We start from the raw sequence: 23,597 nt of genomic DNA on the forward strand, positions 1-23,597 counted from the left end.
GAACAAAAAAGTCTGCACCATCACAAAGAGAGGCTGCTCATAATATCCCTAATCTTGTGAAGAAAAACCCTCAACAAGGGTTCCTTCACTTCTGGAACAACTGGCATTTGTCATCTCAGAAGAAGATGTTCCTGCAAGTCATTTGGACTCATAATAATCAAACGTCATGATCACCAAGATGTAGATATTTAACAGAGCAAGTGACAGCATTACAACCAGCCAAAGCCGTGTGGGTCTGGATCATACCCCAGACAGTGTCTGTGAAAGGCCACAGTGTTTGTGGAAGGCCACAGTGTCTGTGGAAGGCCACAGTGTCTGTGGAAGGCCACAGTGTCTGTGAAAGGCCACAGTGTCTGTGAAAAGCCACTTGTGCAAACCCCCAATCCCCATAATAATTTGTCACGACAAATCATAGATAACATGCTTTACTCTGTCAAACATTTAACCTAAAGCCAAAGGGTACACTTATGATTTTTAAAAAAATGTTGCTAAGCTTTCCACATGCAGAAGTATGTGACTGCCAGAGGTGAAATTGTAAAGGACTTTTGTACAATAAAAGAACTGGAAAAAAAAGTTTCTAACCTAAGAACTACAAAGAGGTGGTGCAATAGAAACCATAAAGAATGGGGGCAAGGAGTGAAAACATGTCTTCTGAAGGTGACAACATATCAACAGTAAGAAAAAAAAAAGAGGTGCATTTACCAAGAATCAAAATGCAAATAAGACTGTATAGTAAGAGCATACAGATGCTGGTGAAACTTTTAAAAAAGAAAAATAAAACCAAAGGGTGAGAGGTGGACAGTGAAAGATACTTAAAAAATGAGTGGAGTTTTTTACAATTTACAACATAACAGTTTTCATTCCTTTGACATAAAAAATAAAAATCACAAAAGTGCATGTTTGTTTTGGGGTATAAAACCAGTAAGATTTACGGTGATTTAAAAAAATGTGAATCCCCAGATACTACTCTTGACAAATTTGCCTATCGGGAGCAAATGCCTTTCCTTCAATGTCTATTTTTGTGTATAAGTTAAAAGATTTACAATGGTTTGAAACAGAAAGGGAATTCAAAAATACTTTTCTTGACAAATTCATAACAGGGGCAAATGAAAAAATCTAAAGATAGTCATTGAAGCTTTCAAACTTATGTGATCTTAGCAGTGCAACATGCTTTCCTTTTGTAAAAAAAAAAAAAACAATAAAAAAAAATACCCTCCCCCGCCCCAAGAAAATAAAAGACAACCTACTCATGCCTTCCAGGAATGAACAAAATGAAAACAAATGCTAGTAGCACACTATGCAACACAAAGAGGCTATGATTCTACACGTTCAAATAACACAATATAATGAAACCAGCACAGGCATAAACATAGAAGCACTCAGCACCCAAACTCATCATGCTCGCAGCAGCACGAAAGCAAAGACGATAAATGTCATGCAAACAGAGAGCAGGGCAAACCAGGCTCTGCCCAGTCTCCACCCAGTCTCCATGCAATACGATACCTTAGTGGTGAAATCATTTGGATTTATATATAGGTCAGGAGCTCCATAGATACCCGTATCATCAGGGGCCTACAGAAGTACCATGATAGAAAATGAAAGGAACATGAACATTTGGGTTCGTAATCCCATGATTTGGAGACTTTCAAGGGTCATGTATTGTTCTTTTTGGCACTGTGTGCTTCTGAGAGCTACAACCCCCCCCCCCCAAAAAAAAACCCATGGCAGTTGGGTTCATTATCATAATATTCTGAGAGCTACAAAGGATACGAACAGCTCAATTTATTAACATGTACGTGACTTGGAGAGCAACAAGAAGTAACAGCAACTGGGGTTTGTTGACGTGTGACTTGAGAAGTTATCATGAACAGAAATGCTTCCGTCTAGTTCCACCATCCTGTCAATCCAACATTGGACCAAATATAACAGATACATTCTGTTCTGGGCTGAATATCTCTGACAAAAGATTTTCATTGATCTGAGGCTTGGACAAGCTCATAAAATGAATGGCAAAATGTCACTTCGTCTGCATAACCTTACCTTCTATTTATCAATTGAAGATTCTTTTCTGAACTCACCTTCCTAAGCCAACAAACGGTAAAAATAATACCTTCAACAGAAAAACATTACAAAAACAAAGCAAGACAACAACAGTTTAACCATAAGGAACCTGGTTACAAAACACTACCGTTTCAGGAAGGAAGGTCCTGATGCTCACAAATCAAGCCACTTAAGACTTTTTATTGCACTGATTTTACATGCAGTGCCTGTAGATGCTGCACTTTCTTACACTTATCCTACCAGTACAGTTCACAGTTTTTTATTTAAAAGAAAAGGATGGAGACATATCTCTGTCAAAAACACAGTTGTTTTGAATGCGTCACTGCCATAATTCATACTGAACAGTCATTTCTACAAACGCACAATCCTTTTTCACAACAGGGAAATTTCAACATAATCAATTCTAGAAGTGTTGAAGGGGTATATCAGTTTGTTTGCTACCTTACTGTTACCACTCAATGTGAACTGAAAACTGCATTTATAGCTGTAACACTTCAAGCTGTGCTAACACTAGCAAAGTACAGAGAACATACTTCTCTGGATCAGCCAACATTTTGCCGACCAAAAATAGAACAAATTTTAAGAATCTTCCCCACAGAGTTGGGGTTGGGAACAAACCCTGGGGATCACTTAGACTCCTATTGATAAAGACGATGAGGGGATTTGTCTGCTGTAAAAGAAAAATGAACAAGCTTGCGATGAACACAACACACCTTCAAAAGTTAAGCTACTCAAGTGGAAGCGAACTGAGCACGCATTACACTCAAATCTAGAAGTCTATAATAACAAATATCAGTATGTGGGAAGATGGTTCCCAGGAGCCCCCCCCCCCCCTTATGCAATATCAATCAAGGTCTTTCAAAAGGGGTGTTTAAAACCCCACCCCCCCAAAAAACAACACAAAAAACCCTCAACCGTAAGCAACTTTGAGCAAATCAACATTTTTTTTCAGAGTATAGGGCAACTCTGGACAGATATTCTTAAATTGAGAAAGCAGAACAAAAAGTAGAGGAAGTTTTTAAGTGAGTGTGAGCTTTGGGACCTCAGACTTCCCACAACATTCACTGATGGAGTCGCAAGATGGTTTGAAGATGAAATAAAGGAGAATTTCTTTTTACTGAAAGTTCTAATAGAATATTCCAGATTTCAAAGGACAAATACTCCTAGATGATTAATAAGTCTAGTATACCTTTATTTTGTCTTGAGCAAAACAACAGCGAAGTAGCAGCTCACAACTAACTTCAAAGTAGACAAAGCAAACAAGCCTGTTGACAAGTGCCTAAAGTAAAAATTTGGTCAATATTTTCTCCAAAAAGGCTGAAAAAGCAAGACAGCTATTTCTACCTTTTGAAACTTTGAAATATTTCTTCAGATAAACCAACATTAAATACCCAAAACAGATTTCTCAAGCACAAATATTTTTAAAGAATCTGGTTAAAAAAAAAACCCAGGGATGACTCACAATGTTCAGTCGCTCCACTAAAGCTTGGTTCACTGGTTGCCGAAGTTTCATCTTTTTGTACAGAGGGGAGTGCTCGTAGTGAGATACAAGCTCCACCAAAGACTCAAACTGGGCATTGCCGATGAGGAACAGACGGCCTTCCAATTTGATGCGGCAATGCTTGATCTTCCCCTCAGCCCTGTTGAGGAAAATCATAAACATAGTATACTAATATGGTCACTGTCATGTCCAGACTTATTATTTACATATATGCTGTATATATGACTAGTGGGCCCATATGCCTTACAAGTGACTATTTTTTCTCAATCTACATAGTCTACTAAACATAAGGTACAGAAATCCAGTTGACAAAAAATCGAGAGCATTTTCAGGGAATAGACAAAAAAAGTTTGGGCAATGTCCTCACAACAGACTATCATCTTTCAAAACAAGCATTAAAACATATATGAACTAGTTACATTTGGGCTGAATGTTTTCAAGCGCAAAGTATAGCCACATAATCCATTTCCATTTTAAGCGAATCAAGACCAAGAATGACCCTGATTAGTTATCATGGGCTCCGGCACATACTATGGATCTGCAGCAAAAGTTAAATATATCTCCTCCCCCTGTCTCTAAATGCCAAGAAGATCACAGCCAACTGTTTCCTTTTCCTACAAAAATAGCAGACCCCCTGTGATCTCCACAGCGACCCTAAATGTTGCGCACTAGGTGAAACAGTTTGAAACAGGGGCTAGGCTTTACTTTTACAGGATCTTCAGTATGTTTGGCTTTTGCTAAATTCAGCTCACACGTGGAAATAGGAGACTCAACAAGACGAAAATAAATACACTAGCAGCATTTCATAAAGCTTTCTGTTTACAAAGGCTACTTTGAGAAAAATCCATTCATAGCAACATAATAATACAACTTGAAAAACATTTGAAAACGCTCCAAAAATAAACTTTTTTATCAACAAAAACCAGAATCAAATTAATTTAATTACCAGTATCATACACTGCCTTCATGCTGAAAATATAAAATACAAAGTTAGTAGCCCTATCACCTTATTCTTCCAAGATTTCCACTGTTCAGAGTTGTTGTGAGAATTTTTCAAAGAAATCATATTTTGAGTTCAATTACAGTAACTAAACAGATTGAAATTTGGAGAAAAAAAATGAAAACTCGGTAGAATTCTGAATCCGGCATTAAGAAAACTCATAACTCATCAAATTTAAAGTCTACGTGCATAATATTATTCCTTTCACAAAATCCTTCTGTACGCAATTTTGTAGTCTTAACATAATATAATATGCGATATTTGTTAAGAAATAATTATCCTTAATAGTACTGCACTAAACATTTCAATTTTGACAAAGTAAAGGAGAGATCACCTGAATGAGATTGCGTAAGAGTACTGGTCAGTCCCACTGTGACGGACTAAGAATGCCCCATCATTTGGGATCCTTTTGAGCAACTCCTCTGCAGCTGTGCGACTCATTCCTTCATGATACCATCTGCAGAGAACACAGAGGCAGGATGAAAGTTGAGAAAGATGAACCACTATCAGCAGCAGATGATAAAGGCTGGAAAGGCAATCTTTGGAAAGTAAAATGGACAGTGAACATGCCTCACTGATAACAAAAACTGGAAAGTTGGAGGTAAAGGGCTGCCAAAGCAGGGCTGCCTACCTAAAAGTTCCCATTTCAGGTAAATTCAGGGTCAGTTTCAGGTATTTAGGCCCAAAATCAGGAAGTACAAAGATAAAGGTAAAAAAAATAAAAAATTAACGTCACCCCGTAAACTTAGTTACCATCGAGTGCGGCTCGCTTTTCATGATATTATAAGGTAATTATGTGTTTAAAACTTGTGTGTGTGTGTTTTGAGCACGTGCACAATAAATTCTTTCATACGTCTGATACACGATACCACACCCACGCGGACGTTTGGTGTGTACGAGCCGTTAGGTGGGCAAAAGAGAGTGGGGGGAGGGAAGGGGGAAAGGGGGGGGGGTAAGTTATTGGCTGTGAGTCTTCTGAATTTAGCACAAAAAAACAACAAACCCCCCCTTCCCCTCCCCAAGAAACAGAAAGAACAACAGAACATGTCATAAGCTCTTGATCCTGATTGAGTAACATAGCAGTATCACTTCGCTCTGCTGCACGTCGCAGTTAATACAATGTAGTTTCAAATTTCAACAACTGATCCCTTGCTTGTTTGTTTTTTACATTCTCTCACTGGCCTAGGTTGTCTCGCACTCTGCAGAAGCAGGAAATTTTGAACGACTTGTCAAGCTAATGTTTGCCTTAAGACTATAGTTCACTAAGACCAAATCCTGGCACTGGTGCAATTTTATGCTTTTCCAAGGGGCAAAGTGACCCTGAGCGTCTATAAGGCTCTGTGCACAGAGGACGTGTTGTGTTGACGTAAAGTGTCTGGGACGGATTGTTTTTTCTTCCTTATATTCCAAGAGGATTGGGTTCGGGTAGCCGAATGGCACCTAAAGTTTTAACAATCGGAATCAAGGGTGGTACAATCGTATATTTGTAAAACTGAGAAAAAAATCGTGACAATTCCACATAAATTCGTAATGGTGGACAGCCCTGCATAAACGAAGATGAACAGTGTTGATGAGATGAGATGTGTTTTTTAAAGATTTAGTTATCATTTCATATTCTTCTAGAGTTGTGTACTTCTGCCTTGAAAATTCTCAATTTAAAAAAATCTAGTTCACATACCTCCGAATTGATGAAAACAAATACCTCTCTCTACAAACCCGAATTCATTTCAATTATACTTATGTTAACAGTAAATTCCGGGGACAATACAAGTTCGTTTTGTTTTAGTAGAGGTTTTACGGCGTTCGCAACTGCATAAGGTTATATGGGCGCCAAGGGGTGGATGTCAGCAGAGAAGTCCTTACAGGGAATTAGACTTACTCTGCTCACCTCTAGCTTCAACAGTACAAAGTCTGCTTCGACTATCAAGGCAACCCGGAAATAGTGGGTCACAAGAGTGTGACAAACATACAAAAGAAGTAGAGGAAAAATGACAATAGTAAGGATTAGGAAAGAAAAAGCAGCAGTTCCCTGTTGTAGATCAGGCACAGTTATGAGCGTGACATTGATGAATCAGCCCATTTATAATTCTACTGTGCATGAACGAGAAATGTCCCCCCTTCGGGAATGGCCTAAAGACACTTCAGTCAGAGGCACTGCCCCGGGGGGTACAATACAAGTTCAAGGAGCATTTCCCAGCATTCATCTCATCAGATAAACGTCACTAACATCGGTATCATATCTGTACAAACAGTGCCTTTTTTAAAATTACAAAACCAAAACAAACAGCGAAACAGGAACAATTTCTGTCTGAAAGGAGAAGACCCTGTTTATAGGAAAAGGAAAAAAAACAATACAATAAAAATCATAATTCAACAAATGACTTTTTAGAGTAATGGCTACGTTTTTCACTCTGTGCGCAAAAAAACTATTATTCTCACAATGGGGACATAGTCTTATTGAGTACCTCCATCTTCCTGCCGGATGTACCCACATAATCTGGGTTTGGATTGACGCAGGGCTAATGCAGCCAACCCCAAAACTATCTAAGGTGGGGGGGGGGGGGGGGGGGGGTGTTGGTAAGGGTTTTACGGCGCCTGCAACTGCATAAGGTCATATGAGTGCACATGACACACCAAACAATTTCAATTGGCAGGAAATTTTGAATTTTGTGGGGGTGGCGGCTGAAGCCTACTCTAATCGATTTTTTTAAAAATCAGGATTTTTTGCCCTTGTCCGAGAAGGCTAGGTGTAGATCTTTCAAACCAGAAGATCAGGGGTGTGGATGAAAGACAGCAGTAAGAAGGAGCCAAGGAGTAGCAGTAGAAAGGCTGCAGAAAGAGTCAGAAGCCCAGTGGAGGTGCCAAAGGAGGTGAAGGAGTGGAGGAAGAAAGTGGAGACGTAAGCAGACGACAGAATATTGCAAGAAAGAAGGAAAAAAGGCGAAAGAAGACAATTTTAGAGAAGAAGATTTTTCTGTCGCTACCCGTATTTGAACTAGGGACCTTTGAAAGAGAGGCAAACACCTTAACCTCTAGGCCACGAGAGCCCTCCTATCTAAGGTGTGTCCATGCTTTAAATATTCCATCCTTGGTGAGGAAGATACAAAAACAACACATGAGAAGATACAAAAACAACATACGGTTTTCCTTCATGGCTCTGAGGCTGTGGTACAGGATCCCGTAGCACTTGGGTGAAGTCTGAGCTCCGCAGAGGAAACTGCCGATAGTGCATGATCAGGTGGTACAAGCTGTCAAAGGTCACTGCATCAATCAGGTAGAACTTGACCTGGCCTCGCTCCTGCCGTGACTTGATGCGGCAATGGTTCACATGGTTCTGACGCCTGTAACAGAAAAAGTGAAAAATGATGCTTTGAAGGGTTGTGCAGGATTCATTGAAACAACAGTCACGTTCCACGAGGAACACAAAACGACGGCATTTGCCCTTAAAAAATGTAATTGGAGCTAATGAAACTAGAGGTTCTACCCACCACCGATAGAATTCATCGACATAGCGTCAGATTTAGAAAAAAGGACATTGACATAAAAATAGAAAAAAAAAGAAACAAGTACAGTCGAAATTGTCCATGACGGCCACCCACTGTTGATGAGAAAAGTGACAATCTTGTTTTAGTAAGTGTTTTACGGCACTCGCAACACAATAAAGTCATATAAGTGCCGAAGATTAGAGGTGTTACAAGAGAGTAACAAACACAAAAAAAGAAGGAAGGGAGATAAAGACCATAGATGTTTGATAGGAAAGAAGAAGCAAACCACACCACAGCACCCGCCAACCACCCACAGTGACAGTCTGAGACAGGACTGATCAAAATGAAGAAATCAGCAAACCATTCCCTTCTGAGGTCCCAACTAGAGGAGGTTGCTGGCTTAGGACTGCCATGAGGCTCATTAAAATAACTGTAACCGACTGGTCATCTTTGGTGAACCGTGGGAGGGACAGGAAACCTCCCCTCCACAACGTGCTGTTCAGTGATTGGTGGATTCACAGGACAGGCTAACAATAACAACAGGTGAACGGAATATGATGGTTCATCTTCAGCATCAGGGACCGATATGTCATTTTTGACAACATGTTGGGTGATGAGAGATTTGCGTAGCAATCTTGGGACAGGTTTTTTGGTTGATAAAATATAGTTGCCAAGTTGGACAAGTTATCATGTTAGGCAGAGCCATTATATTGAAAAATATGTAAGGGGGAAAATGAAAAGTGGCTATTTGTCAAGGTGGTTGTCTCATACAAGTAGCTGTCTGGGTAGGTCCCATTGTACAGACATACACAAAAGTCAATGGCACAGTTCTGGATCAGTCAATTGAACAGTGTGTACGGTGTAAAAAAATTTTACATTTATTTGCACAGGGTGCAAAACAAGGAGAATGTATATTTCAACAAATAGATTCTTGAACATCAGACAGGAAAGTATAGAAAGTTGCTAAACCTCTATCTCTTACTTATTTCACTATAACAGACCTAATACACTGGACAGTAAAGCAAAAATCAACTCAGGACCAAAGACAGATCATTGATAACACTTTAAGATTTGGAGATACAATTCGAAAAGGAAGAACAAAAAAAAGGTATATATTAGGTCTTGAACTCACCAAAAGGACAGTGAGAAATCTCCCACAAAAGTGTCGCTCTCACGCACTAAGAAGGTCCCGTTGCCCAGATAGCTGTAGTGCCTCAACAACTCCTCCGCCTTCCTCCTGCCACCTTCCAAGCGGCCGTGGAACCATTTCTCGCTGAAGTGAAGCTCATCCACAGGTCTCCCCTGTAGTGGAAATGAGAGGGACACAGAGGTACATGAGAGATGTAAGTTAGAATGAGAAAACTAGCAGACTGGCAAACCAGTGCCATCAAAATAAAATTTGTCAACACTTTGCCATCATATTTTGGGGAAAATCCAAAGAAACTGGGTGATAAACATAGCCAATTGGCGAGATAAGGCGGTAAAGTGTTAATTATCTTGTGACATAGAAGATATGCTCAATTTTGCCTATAACAAACTTGAATAGTACAAGTTTGAATGACGCCTAACTCTGAAGCCATGCTCAAGTCTACAGGGAAGGTCTGAGGCGGCTTGAGAACTGATGAGTACCAGGTTCAAAAATCTGTACGCCAGCAGGGTCCTTAACACATATAGCTCAGCTTCTGATCCAGCAGAAATGTTCAGTTTGAATGTACGTAAAGTTCTGCTGGAGCAGTACTTGTAATAGGTTACAACTCATTTTTCCCCTGCTAATGGCAATCCCGCAGGACAGATCCAGATGAGTTAAGACTGGTCACAGTTTGTCTCTAGTCTCTACCAGTCTACCAGCAGTCAAGATGGCAATCGGCGCCATCTTGTTATACCAGCAGCCACATTGTATTGCCAACTCATTGCTCGTCTCAAGGTAGGCGGTACATCGTGGTTTGACAGCATATCGCTTTGCTTGCAAGTGCTGTATGTTTGAAGTTATCAGGTCAATGTTAGGCGGAAAACCTTAGCAAAAATAAAAATACAAAGAAAAAGCATACATAGTGGGATACTTTACCTCAATGTCTTCTTCTTCAACTTCATCATCTTGGTCAGGGCTGGGGTTTTCTTCTGTGTAGTACAGTTTGCTCCCGTTCAGGACAAAGAAGTGAGGATGCCAGGTCTGTCAGACGAGATAAAGGGTTTCAGGAATTCATGTACCCAACAACAACAAAGCATATAATGGCATAGTAAAACTTGTAATGTGGACGTATTATCAGGGGTGTCCTCACCAAGCCGTTACGGCATCAGACTTACACTTGTATAAAGAATGGTTAAAACTTCCTGGCTCCTGAACAGGATGTTGCATCCATGGAAAATATACTTTACCCTGATTTTTTTTTAAAAGCTCTGGTCTTTTGTATACTGAATATGCCCATTGCACGCGAATAGAAGATGGAACCCCTTTGGTAATATGAAAATTCTTGTGCAGATTTCCAAAAGTAGTCTTTTCTTTGGTCCTTTCTTCTCCTGCCTCCTTTGCTCAAACCAAGAGCTCAGTCCAACAAGCAGCCTATTTAAGCTGAGTGTGTCCTTGAACTCATGCAAGACTAAAAAATTGCCGGTAGCCACAAAGTGAGCTGCATTCACTTCTTTCTCTTAATTTTCACAAAAATATTTAACTCTCTCCCTACGTTGTGTTTTACTATCGTATCCATACAATTTGGGAAACTCTGTGCCACCACTTTCCAAAGAGGAAATTTACTTGTTAATCCGATCCATTTGCTTTGCATAGTAGTGTGTCAAAATGATTTTTTGAGAAATACTGAAAGTTTCAAAGAAATCTTCGCACTAGAAGTATTCTAAAATGTAAAGAATACAACCCGTGGGGTACAAAATGACCCCAGGGCGCACGGAGAAGGTTAAGGAAGACACAGATGAGGTCAACTCACATGATCATACTGGTCCTCCAGGTAGAGAATTCCATTCCTGATTGATGTGCTCAGATCTACATCCATTGTACCTGTGAAGACAAAGTATTCCAGACACTCAAAAACAAACAATTATACTCTTTTTGTTAGAAAGTGTTTAACGGCACTTGCAACACAATAAGGTCATATTAGTGCCGAAGATAAGAGGTGTTACAAGAGAGTAACAAACACAAAAAATGAAGTAGGGGAGATAAAGACAATAGATGTTTGATAGGAAAGAAGAAGCAAACCACACCAGAGAACCCGCCAACCACCCACCAATTATACTCGGATCAGAATGCAAAGAGGAAAGCTTCAAAGCCTAGGTTTCATGTTTAAGCTTATTTTTTGGGATCCAGCCTATAGAAAAGGAACTGAAAGACGAAAGACATTTAGGGAAAAATACGTTAAAGGTGAAGTTTGAGATTTAATTTAAATAATTCTGAGGAAATAATTTCATAAACATAATAATGATAAAATTCTAACCATCTGAACTGAGAATCTTTTTATATACGAGGCCCTAATGGAAAAATTAAAAAACAAATTTTATGGAAAGAAAAAGGAGCTGCTTAATTGTTACCAAGACTGCTGGATTTGTTTTCGAGGCCAGGGAAAGTCTTCAGGAGCAGCACATAAAATGGTTTTTCTCCTTAGACCAAGGGACAAACCAGGCACTATTATTTACTTTGAAGCTAAAATCTTATCTTGTGACGGACGAATTTCCAGTAACGGAAGACAATCTAGTAATATCTGTTCTTATGCATGTTATGGAAATAAGGGTAAGCCCAGGGCTTTTACAGGCAACTATCATGCCAGAACTCGTCTGCTGGGACATTTCAGAAACCTACTTTCAGCACTTTTCAAGGCCCCCGAGCAACTGTTGAGTTCCTGTGTGCTGTCAGCATCGTTAACAGTTTATGATGCCACAGCGCCAGAACAAAGAGAGAGATAGAGGCACCTCTTTGAACTTTAAGGCAGGAATAATAAATCCAGAAATCCAGTACTCACCACTGTCTTCAGTGGAGACTGTGTACCGCCACTCATTTCCATCCACCCATTCGGGGAGCTTCTTGTGCTGGTGACAACAAAACAAAAACAAAGATTGTGACACTTAGAACGCCAAAGAATTACATTAAATCCCTTCCCTCCCCAAAGGGTAAAAGTGCAAGCTAATATTTCAATGTCGACACAATAAGATGTTGCCGAAGGACAGCAGTAATATATTGAAAAACACAAGAATAATAATTGCCTCAAAAGATTTTTTCACTCTTGCATTTTGTTTATTGAATAATACAGGGCATTCTGAATGCATGTAAAACTTTTTACTTTTGTTCTAGAAGAGGTTTTACTGCGCTCGCAACTGCATTAGGTCATATGAGCACCCATGTAAAACTGTGAATGCATCCTTACCAGAAACAACAGAACAGATCACTCAGTGTTTTCTTATCAATTATTCGAGCTTCCAAGAAGACAGACCCTGTTTTTTTTTCTCTGAAGTAATAACAAATATTCGATTTTTTTGTACACGAAACACAACCAAAATGACGATTCCAAATGCTTCTCCTATCAAAAGCTGGGTAGTGCTACTCTTTGATTTATTCACTACACAGGCAGAGCAATGCCAAAAGACTGCAATGTCGCAATTATTTATTCACAGTGGGTCACCTTTCATATCTATAAGAGAAAACTCAACCCTGCATCAAGAACTACATTTTCCAAAGAACACTGGTATTTTTTTGTTTTTGGTGCGCTTACCTTGAGGATGATCTTGTACTTGAGGTCCTGAGGTGAAGGCATCACAGTGGCATCTTTGTTGATGGGTTCCACAAGTAGCTTGTCTGTGTAGCAACATAAAATACATTAATTGAAAGGAATAATTCAGTCTTGCAATTAAATATTTAAACATATTCAAGAAATTTATACACACACCAAAAAACCCCAACCCCAAACCAACTTTGAGATGATCAAACCAAAAGTACCTACTCCAATATTCAACTGAAATATTACACGTCATCTGGAAAAATTACTACTTTGTTTCTTAACTCTTCCAGCAAACATCTCGACAAAATACTTTTTTGTAATTACCATCCACAAAGTCAAACTGGTAAAAAAAAATGTGTGTACACTATGATGCAAGCAGTTCACGACACGTTGGTCAGGAAAAAAACAACTCCCCACTACAGAAAAATAAAATATTTACAAATTCCATACCCTTTTTTATCCCAATACGAGACACACATGTAAAACTGTCATTGGATTTTTAGTCTTAGTAAGTGTTTTACGGCACTTGCAACACAATAAGGTCATATAAGTACCAAAGAGGTGTTACAAGAGAGTAACAAACACAAAAAAGAAGAAGACATAAGGACGATAGACGTTTGATAGGAAATAAGAAGCAGCTTTGGATGTTATGTAAATGCTGTACTGGAGAGGAACATTTTTAAATAACCAAAAGAGATGTAAGCAAGCAGTCACCTCCAAATGTATCTCTGAAGGCAATGGCCATGTTTCTCTGCTGACCTAGACTGCAATGATTCTCAATGGAAAGGATAAGAGGGTACCTGAAATAAGCAACAACAAAAAATCATCAAGATATGAGAAACAACAGAACAGCCTCCACAGGACAAGACTAGAAAGATCTCGAGATGGCAACTGAAAGGTCTGGTACATGCAGGGTATTAACAATAATTGATATGAGTTCTTCATATTCAGATCTTTTGATTTAGTAGAGGAATTACAGCGCTCGCAACTGCATAAGGTCATATGAGCGCCAGAAGATTAGATGGGTTACAAGAGAGTAACAAACATAGAAAAGAAGAACAAGAGATAAGGTCGATAGATGTTAGATAGGAAAGAAGCAGCAAACCACACCAGAGCACCCGTCAACCACCCATATTCAGATCTTTGAAAGGAATTCTAAAGGGAACAAAAATGCAACCACAAAAGGCACTGAAGACACAAGGCGCAAGAGGATGAATTGTTGCTTTGGACTGCCCAATACAATTACAACAAGATTCTGTCATGACGCAGGTTTAGAACTATCATAGCACTATAGAAAGAAACAGAGCAGACCACACCAGTGTGTCCACCAACCACTTACTGCAGCGTCACAGAAGATAAGAAGTAAAGAAGGAAGGAAGAACAGAAGGAGATCACATTGAGGAGGGAAACGTACATGTGCTGGACGATGAATCACAGAAGAAAAAAAAAATCACAAACACACACAAACATTCTCTACCGGAAGATGCACATAAGTCATATGTCAATAATAAAACAACTACTGTCAATAATAATAATAATATTAGTAATAATAATAATAATGACAATACTAAGATAATCCACATATGGATATCCGGGTCATTGCTTTGCAGCTATCGGCATCGAGTCTGCCTGCAATACATAGAAAGACAGAGAATAAAATGGTTTGGCCACCTTTTACGTATGGCACCCGGCCAACCAGCCTCGAGAGCCTAGAACACCAAGCACTCAGGCTATGAAGGAAGAGGAAGGTCACGCAAAAGGTGGATCGAGGGTATCAAGGAAACCCTGAGAAAACATATCATCACAACCGAAAGAGCTCCAGAGCTGGCCTACCATAGAAAACTGCATCTCTCCTCGACGTTTAATGGAAACAGAGGATGAAAAAGTAAAAGTAAGTAAGTGCTTAGCAGTACAAGCTGACATTGTTACTAAAAAATCCCAGAACTCACTCAGAGGCCACCCAGGCATGGTCATTGATGGTCTTCAGAACATCCAGGAACTTGATCTTGGAAGTCAGTGTGTGGCCGTGGTAGATGTTTGGGTACCCATCTGGCCCATCCCAGCAGTCCACTGGGGACACATTCATTCAGGGTTGAGCAAGTTAGTTTTTTTAGTTTTAGTAGAGGTTTTACGGCGCTCGCAACTGGATAAGGTCATATGAGCTCCAGAAGATTAGAAGTGTTACAAGAGTGTAACAAACATAAAAAAGAAGAAGGGGAGAAAAGGACGATAGATGTTTGATTGGAAAGAAGAAGAAAACCACACCAGAGGGTTGAGTAATAATCATTGTAAAGCGCATAGAGTACGCTACAGAGTATGAATATAAAAGCGATTATTATTATGCTGTAAGGGAATATATCGATGGTGTAATGCTCCAACGTGTAATCTGTTCCTTGAACATTTTTCAACAGACAAAAGAAAAGGTATTCTTATTCAGTCTACCCTTTTTAAATACTATCAAAAGTGTATGTCGACTTCTGATTTTTACTGAAGTTCTACAGAAATTACCTCAGCAATGGTTCTGAACCACAAAAAAGTTGACTTATTTCTTTCAAATGCACTGTTTGAGCATAGCACCATCAACATGAATGGTTAAGGGGCATAATAAACTAAACCTCACTTTCAGGTCGTTTATGTTTATGTGAGTAAAGAAAGAGAAGCACACTGACACATCTTTTTTTTGGGGGGGGGGGGGGGGGGGGGGTGATTTTTTAGATATAATGGTGATGATGAGTGATGATGTGGGATTGCGTTTAAGTAAAATTAGCGATAGTCCTATCTTCCTCTGCTCCAATGAGTCACGAGGGATGTCACTGACACAACATCAGTCATTAAGCACAGGGACAGAGTAAGACGACAGAAATAACCCCAAAACAAAACTCATTTTTTATCCTAGCATTTCAAAGAATGAACTTGTCAAGAAACAGTGGAGTCAAAAAACATTCAAAAGTCCAACCACTATCTGGCAGAAGACATTCTTGAAATCTTAACCTAATTAACCCATCCTGCTACATACAGTAAGTAAAAAGATGACTCATTCCACCCATCAGTCAACATTCTTATACCTCTTAGCTCCATCACAGACATTGTGTTCATCAAAAAATTTCCTTTGCCATAAGTGTGACTGATTGGAATATTTGAAAGTTACATTTTGGGAACTCTGAAAGGAAAACACAGTTAAAGTCAGAAGAAACCAGAATGTTGTTGTTGTTGTTTTCAAATCCCTTTAGCTGCGAGCATTTCGCTCTTGGCAGCGCAATGCCTCCCTCAAGAAACCAAAATAAGACTACAAAAATAATTATCTGGCATTTCAAAATATATAAACAATGAAAAATTGAAAACAATCGAAAGAACAAAACAAAGAAACACAGTCAACAATTCTGTGACATTATACAGATTTTCAAGAGCAGCATCCAAGTCTGAGGTCTACGGTACACAAAGAAAAAACAAAAACAAAACAAAACAACAAAAAACAAACAAACAAGAGCTCTTACACTCAAGGCATCTGCAGCCCATGTGCAAAGCCCGGGCGTAGGCTTCAGTGGAAGAACTGCTGTACAGCTGGTCACCGGTTAAGTATCTGTACAAACAGAGGGTGAAGGTATTGTGAACTTAAGCTCCCAGAAACAAACAGAGGCAATTATGACCAAAAAGATATATATACCCGTGTTCTCCACGCATTAGACATTAAAAACACTTGATCTGAAAATGACATAGCCCATTCGTAAAAATATATATGTGTCACGACGTGGTGGAATCAGGCGCTCATCAATTTTTGGGTATGTGGAGTTATTGGTATTATCTGAAAGCTATTTCATTTGCCATGCTTCCAATGAAATATCCATCTATCTTGAAAAGAATTCAAAATATTTTCGACTGACGGAGGTAAGGTCGCTTGGTCTCAGAGACCAAATTAGCGAGAAAATGGCCGCCAAAGTTTGGTAACTCCAAGAGCTAAAGAGCCCTTGAAAATGGAAAAGTGACATATTTTGTGTCTTTAATGAATGTTTTTCTGTAAAAGTTACATGGAAATGTCTTTTTATATGGACATAAAAAGGCTTGAGCAAAAAAAAAAAAAATTGATAATTTCTGAACCTGCGGAAAAATGCCTTCTCCAATTTCGTTATTTTGATGTGCGCCTCATTTCACCACACTGCCTAAAAAATGTACAGCTTTAAAATGGTGATGTATCATTCACAAACAAAAGCTAATGATACCCTTCCCAGATTCTGAAAATTTCAAGTGATTCACTGTCCTGCTTTATATATTACTAGCTGGGTACCCTGTTCGATTAACGAACTTAATCGTCAAGTCATTGTTGGTTAGGTGCGCTCAGCATGTGAACGGAAGTCTTGAAAATGTCTTGAACATTGCATTCAATTGCATTGAAATGCTAGAACTCTGTGTGGACAAAACCAAGAATTTTGGAAAAATCGGGGAAAGCAGTTTGCGTGGATTTTTTAAAGTTAGGTCCCAGCCACATGGAAGCTGTGGACGCCTATAAAGTTTCAAAGGTGTGGGTTAGGTTATAAAGGAGGAGTTTGTGCACAAAGCCTCCCAAGTCCACTTTTATACATATAATATCAAAATAAACAAAAAAGCAGTAACCACGTACGTGTTATGAGAGGAAGCAATCCAGTAAGACGACAGGGGCTGGGTCATGTCTTGCGTAATTGCTTCATACTTGGAGTCATACAGAGGATTATGCTGGGAGAAGAGGTAATCTTCAAACTGGGGACGCAGAAATGAAAACATGGTGAAAATCAGAGGTGAAATAAATATCTTTAATGTACAGCTCTGTACAAGATTTTGTTTGTTTCAGTAGAGGTTTTACTGCGCTCACAACTGCATAAGGTCACATATGAGTGCCAAGGGGTGGATGTCAACAGACAAGTCTTTACAGGGTATCAGGCTTACAGTCTACAGACATAAGGAGGGAGAGTGATCATTCATTGAAAGGCAAGTTCAGGTGCATGCTTTTTCAAGAGGATATTTCTGTTTTGTTCGCTTTTTGGGGGGGTTCTATTCTGAAGCCACAAAATGTTTTCTTTAACTCTGTTCAAACAGACTCTCCACAGCCTAGCCTGAACAGAAGACTCCATTACACGTTTTTTTGTAGAATTTAGAAAATTCAACCATATAAATCTTCGTTACCATCACTAAAAGTGGGTTCGTAGAGATCATGCTGTACAATTGCTATTTCTCTAACCAAGTCTCATGATAGGTAGGTAAGTGTTCTACAGCGCTCGCAACTGCATAAGGTCATATGAGCGCGCAGGACACATTAAACATTTTCAGCTGGTAGGAAATTTTTTATTTTGCCCGGGTGGCGGCCGAAGCCTACCCTTATCGATTTTGGACTCCCAAGGGATCTTTAATGAGCGCAACTTGCACATGGGACCTACGAGACTTTTTGCCCTCATCCGAGAAGGCTTGGTGTAGATCTTTCTGAAAGACAGCAGTAAGAAGGCGCCAGGGAGTAGCAGACAGTAGAAAGACTGCAGAAAGAGTCAGGAGCCCAGAGGAGGGGGCAAAGAAGACGAAGGGGTGGGGACAGAAAGTGGAGGCGAAAGAAGACGACAAAACATTGCTAAAGAGCCAAAAAGGAGGTGAAAAGAGACAATTTAAAGAAGAAAAATTTCCGTCGCTATCCAGATTCGAACCCGGAACCTACTGAATGAAAGGGGAACACCTTAACCTCCAGGCCATGAGAGCTCCCAGTCTCATGATATCATGAGAATATCTCCTTGATTGAACTAAACTAATAATAAATTTCATTAACACTTTCCACCCATGCAGTGCGCAGAGTGCGCAACACTTATCCCCATGGACCAGGATACAGGTGCGGAACACGCTATATCACGCTGTGTGGAAAAGGGATGGCTTCTTACCGTCGCCGATCGGCGTCCCGTGGGGGCAAAGTGTTAAACATTGGGAAAACCATAACTTACGGTTAAATTTTTTTTATAACAAGAAGGAGCTGTCCATAGAATTCACAATAAATTGAAACATACATGCACCAGCAATATTCGAAGTAAAAACAATCAAGACGTGTAAAAGAATACCACTACTTTGGAAGTAAAAATTTGATGGCAAAAGTAGGGTGGCAAATTTTTACAAAATGTTCTAAATGCCCTCCAAAAATTAATAACTGGATGTTCTTCATTTCATGCTTTAATTATGGAAAAAATCATCCAAAATCAAAATAACACACCAATACAAACTACAAATCTCCCTACTAACCTCTTGCTGAGTGAAGAAAAGCCCCCCGGCAGCTCGCACTTGATCGTCCAGGAACTCCAGCATTATTCTTCTGACATAGCCCAGGTCACTGGCTCTGGGGTCCTGAGGAATATGTAAGAAAACAATGCTGATGAAACAAATATCTGTGTTGAATACACATGAATGTGTGGCATTGTTGATGTGTTGTGACATCTCCATGGTTTTGTTTTTGTTTAAGTAAGCGTTTTACGGCACTTGCAACACAATAAGGTCATATAAGTGCCGAAGACTAGAGGTGTTATAAGAGAGTAACAAACACAAAAAAGAAGGAAGGGAGATAAAGATGACAGATGTTTGATAGAAAAGATGGAGCAAACCACACCGGAAGTTCCACCAACCACCCACCTCCATAGTTTATGAGAGACCATGGATGAGCATGCTTGACCATTGTCCTTCTCTGACCTCTTGCTAACTTTGTAAATGCCATCAAAATAGAACCAAAAAAAAAAATCCACTCCAATCTTCCAGAAGAGTACAGGGACATTAATATCTTTTCTCAAGATCATAAATGGTGAACAGCAAGAAAATATGACATTATAATAGTTTTATAACTGGCAGAGAGATATGTTCGAAAGAAAGAAAAATAAAGAGAAGCACGTGGACAGTCATTCAGTGCACGGGAAAAGCAGGATTGAGAGACAGAAACAATCGAGTGTAAGAAAATGAATTGAACTTATCTGTGGTCCACTCCTTACCCCTACACTGCCAACACAAATGAATAGCCATAAAAATAGATGGACAGAAAAATGTACATTCTATAGATTAAATAAAAATAAAAACAAATAACTTTTTCATTCACCTTATCTTTTTCAAATGAGTATCCATGTGAGCAAATAGAATGTTCCCTAATACATTGGACATATATAATAATTTAAAAGAAGAAGCAATTGTGACATTAAAAATTCTATGCCTGTACAATTCATATTTTATCTAGATACATCAACTGCTGTGAATCTGTTGCCATCAGCCTAAAAAAAAAAATACTACAAAAGCAATGATTTATTTTCAACAGGTGCCGTACAAAAATTTGCATCAGCTCAATCTTCAAACAAGTTTTCAGTCATGATGGCTGATAACATTAAGAATCTAAGTTGCAAACCTTTTGCTCTTCCACCAGAAACTGTTGAAACATCTCTGCTCTCATGAGCCTGGGAGAAACAAAAGGCTGTATCAGAATGATGTTGACATTTGATTGTCAGTCTTTCACAAATAACCCAAACACTCTTTCAGTTCTTTTTGCCCATTTCAAGAAATATTTTTTACAATTATGGATCATTCAGAGTCACTAATGCAAATGTAAAAGAAACAAAAACAATAATTTTCCTTAAAATTAACAATATCATTAGGATAAGCAGAAAAGTCATGAAACTTGATTTTTCTAATAAAAAAGAAACAGAGTAATGAATCAAGAATTTACATCACCATCCAGCTTGGCAAAGCCAGAACCATTAACTTCTGAATTTGCTACGGTTCTCAGTGAATTTTGAGACACAGAACGAGCAAAATCTTTCCAAAAAAAAAAAAAAAAAAAGAAAAAAAAGGAAAAAAAGAAAAAAAAAGAAAAGAAAAGAAAAAGACCCTATGACTATGACTAAGGGCTTGCTTGCATAATCTTGTAGCTCCTCACTGTTAATAATAATTGAACAGCTTTCCTAATGACATCATGTTAAAGATACTTTTCTCACATTTGAGGCAATAACCTCAACAGTTTCACGTCAGTGTGACCTGTTAGGATTCAATTGGTGGTGGGATGAATTACTCTTGACAAAAGATGTTCATGAATTATATACAAATTAAAAAAAATACTATCCCCCGAGTTTATCGTAACAAGTAAGATTTCAATGACCAAACTTTAATGTTTTGCTGTAGTAAAGAAATTGTTTTCTTTTTGTTTTCCCTTAAAAGTTTTACGACACTTGCAACACAATTAGGTCATATAAGTGCCGAAGATTAGAGGTGTTACAAGGGAGTAACAAACACAAAGAAGGAGGGAAGATGACAGATCTTTGAAAGTATCAGTTAAACATTACCTGTCCTCCCATGTTTGCTCAAAGTACTTGTCAAAGTTTTCATCAAGAACCTACAGCAAATTGGAAAGAAAAGAAAAAAAGTATACAGTATACAGTATGGAAATCAGAACATAACAATAAGTTGTTAGTATAAGATAAATTTTGAAAATAATAATAAAATTTGTCATTTCACTCCAAATGTCACAGAGTGTTGCAAACATAGCATTTGAATTGGGAACAGATTTGTGTTTCTTGTCATTTCACTCCAAATGTCACAGAGTGTTGCAAACATAGCATTTGAATTGGGAACAGATTTGTGTTTCTTTAATAATAATAATAATAATAATAATAATAATAATAATAATAATAATAATAGCCCGCTAATCCATGTCTGATAACGACCAATACATTTGCAGAGGAGAATATTTCTCCAGTGAAATTGAAGAATTAACAGAAATAAAGGTTAAGATGATGACTTATGGCTTCTGCTGTGGCTGATGAGACCAATCCTGGCAGAGAAAAGTTTGCCACATTTTGAAAATTAAAAGATCCACATCCACTTGTGAATTTGCGCAGCTTGTGAGCTTCTCTCTTGGTTTAAAAAAAAAAGCATATCACCAACAAGTGTCTTTCTGGAAGATTTGTAATCAAATAAAACCCCTTTGCTGAATTCAAACATGACTTGAAACTCAAAATAAAGATTGAAGGTTAAGTTTAAAAAACCCATTTATTTGACGAAATTAATAGAAATTCATTTGGAACTCAACACTGTCGCATGGAAATTAAAGTACTTGAAACCTTTGTTTGTAATCATGAAGTAAAAATAGTTGAATTCAAGTTCTTTACCCCATCACACCCCCATGAATGATAATTTGCGTTCCAGTAATCTTCGAATCTCAACTCTTTTCTTCCCAGCCATACTGAACATTTTACACACACGTAATAAATGTGAGAAGCCTCTTTAACCAAGAAAAAAAAGCATAGACACTAGAAGAATATAGTCAGTTAGTTCAGTGGAATTTCATCAGAATTGATAGTGAAATTAGTAATCAAGCAATACTTACCGACTGCACATGAATAAGTTTGTGATAAAGGGCAGCAAACTGCTCATAGTTAATTTCTCCTTTCCCGTCAGTGTCAAATTCCTGTATTGGAAAAAATATAAAAATATGGAACTCTTCATAAACACAAATTAAAAGATTCTTTTAGCAATACAGTAACAATTATAATAAACGGATCATAAACCACACTATTACTTTTTATAATAAAAAGCTGCAACACAGTGATACTAAGAGTAGCAATGAAAACAAGCTTAAATGAAAGAGGAGTAAATTCTAAGAGCTGTGGTTTTTAGATTTTAAAAATCCATTGGTAAATTAAAAAATCATTGGGATTTTTTGTTGCAAAATTTTGGGGGATTTCATAAATACAGTAGTCTCAGCCTAAGATCCCACCGCTTACGATCCCGGTTCACTTAAGATCCCACTGTTTTAAGAGAACAGAATTTTTACTTTACAAAACTCAGCCCTAAGATCCCGCTCTGATTCACTCTGAAGGTCTACATTCGGCTAAGATCCCGCATTTCAGATAATAATTTACGGAATAAAAATCTGGGCCGGCACAGCCGATCAACTGAAAGGGAAAAGTTGAGATCAATGAACTGCCAGCCGTGTCAAAGATCAGCCACTCTCGTGAATGTGATCACACATAAGCGTTGTAAAACTCAATGAAATCGTATGTACAATGTTTGCCCCAGACGGGATCACACTGATGTGAGAATTGACAGACGCATTTGTTTTTCCCAAACATCGCACCCGCATTTGAGCTCTCCACCTAAACTCACATCGACTCCCTCCAGGCGGGATCACATTGAACTGTGAACTCTTCCCTGACCATTGCAGAAGTTTTCTCTATTCCTGAACTTGCGAGACAGACTGAATTTTATTTGGTGTGGTCACAACGTAATGGTGCATAATGACAAAGGTGGGGGAAATCGGTCAAAGATGGAAAGCTATAAAATCATAAATTTTCGACAGGTACAGGGGAGGGGCAACGGGATAAGCATAGATCTTGAGATTTACGATTGGGTAATAGGCAATGAGCACAAAAATTGTCAACACAGTGGTAGAATGCAAAAGTACAAAAACAACCAACATACCTGGAAACGCTCTCTTAATTTGTTGATAGACATCTTGAAATTTATTCTTGGCAGCCAGGCTTTCATATTTTTTAAAGTTACTCTGAAAGAAAAAAATTAAAAAAAAAAAAGACTTCAGAACAGTGAACAGTATCAAGTATATTCACATAGTAAATATTCACAATACGAGCATTAAAAAAAATATGAGGTCCAAAAGCATACACCCCGTATTACACACACGGTATACAGTCAGGATCACGTCCAATGTAGTGGAAGTAATGCAGAATAGCATTTCACAGATTTCTGTTTTAGTAAGTGTTTTTTTTAAAGTAAGAGTTTTACGGCACTTGCAACTCAATAAGGTCATATAAGTGCCGAAGATTAGAGGTGTTACAAGAGAGTAA

General features: G+C 38.5%; 1 protein-coding gene across 3 annotated transcripts in view; it reads right to left on the reverse strand.

The window, feature by feature from the left end:
* LOC101852675 (1-phosphatidylinositol 4,5-bisphosphate phosphodiesterase gamma-1) overlaps positions 1-23,597 on the reverse strand; it is a 50,415-nt gene that overhangs the window by 20,013 nt on the left and 6,805 nt on the right. For all 3 annotated transcript variants that reach the window (XM_005093496.3, XM_013079830.2, XM_035968510.1), the window contains exons 6-23: positions 23,215-23,296; positions 22,121-22,201; positions 21,078-21,127; positions 20,147-20,195; positions 19,009-19,110; positions 17,381-17,496; positions 16,260-16,345; positions 14,715-14,835; positions 13,480-13,565; positions 12,760-12,842; positions 12,013-12,079; positions 10,987-11,057; positions 10,113-10,217; positions 9,180-9,349; positions 7,703-7,903; positions 4,897-5,019; positions 3,524-3,701; positions 1,504-1,572 (exon numbers count right to left, since the gene is read on the reverse strand). In XM_005093496.3, coding sequence (XP_005093553.1) covers positions 1,504-1,572; positions 3,524-3,701; positions 4,897-5,019; positions 7,703-7,903; positions 9,180-9,349; positions 10,113-10,217; positions 10,987-11,057; positions 12,013-12,079; positions 12,760-12,842; positions 13,480-13,565; positions 14,715-14,835; positions 16,260-16,345; positions 17,381-17,496; positions 19,009-19,110; positions 20,147-20,195; positions 21,078-21,127; positions 22,121-22,201; positions 23,215-23,296 — 1,840 coding nt within the window. The remainder of the gene's footprint in view (positions 1-1,503; positions 1,573-3,523; positions 3,702-4,896; positions 5,020-7,702; positions 7,904-9,179; positions 9,350-10,112; positions 10,218-10,986; positions 11,058-12,012; positions 12,080-12,759; positions 12,843-13,479; positions 13,566-14,714; positions 14,836-16,259; positions 16,346-17,380; positions 17,497-19,008; positions 19,111-20,146; positions 20,196-21,077; positions 21,128-22,120; positions 22,202-23,214; positions 23,297-23,597) is intronic.

The sequence above is a fragment of the Aplysia californica genome, unplaced genomic scaffold, assembly GCF_000002075.1.
Source record: "Aplysia californica isolate F4 #8 unplaced genomic scaffold, AplCal3.0 scaffold00065, whole genome shotgun sequence".
In the NCBI taxonomy this organism is placed as follows: domain Eukaryota; kingdom Metazoa; phylum Mollusca; class Gastropoda; order Aplysiida; family Aplysiidae; genus Aplysia; species Aplysia californica.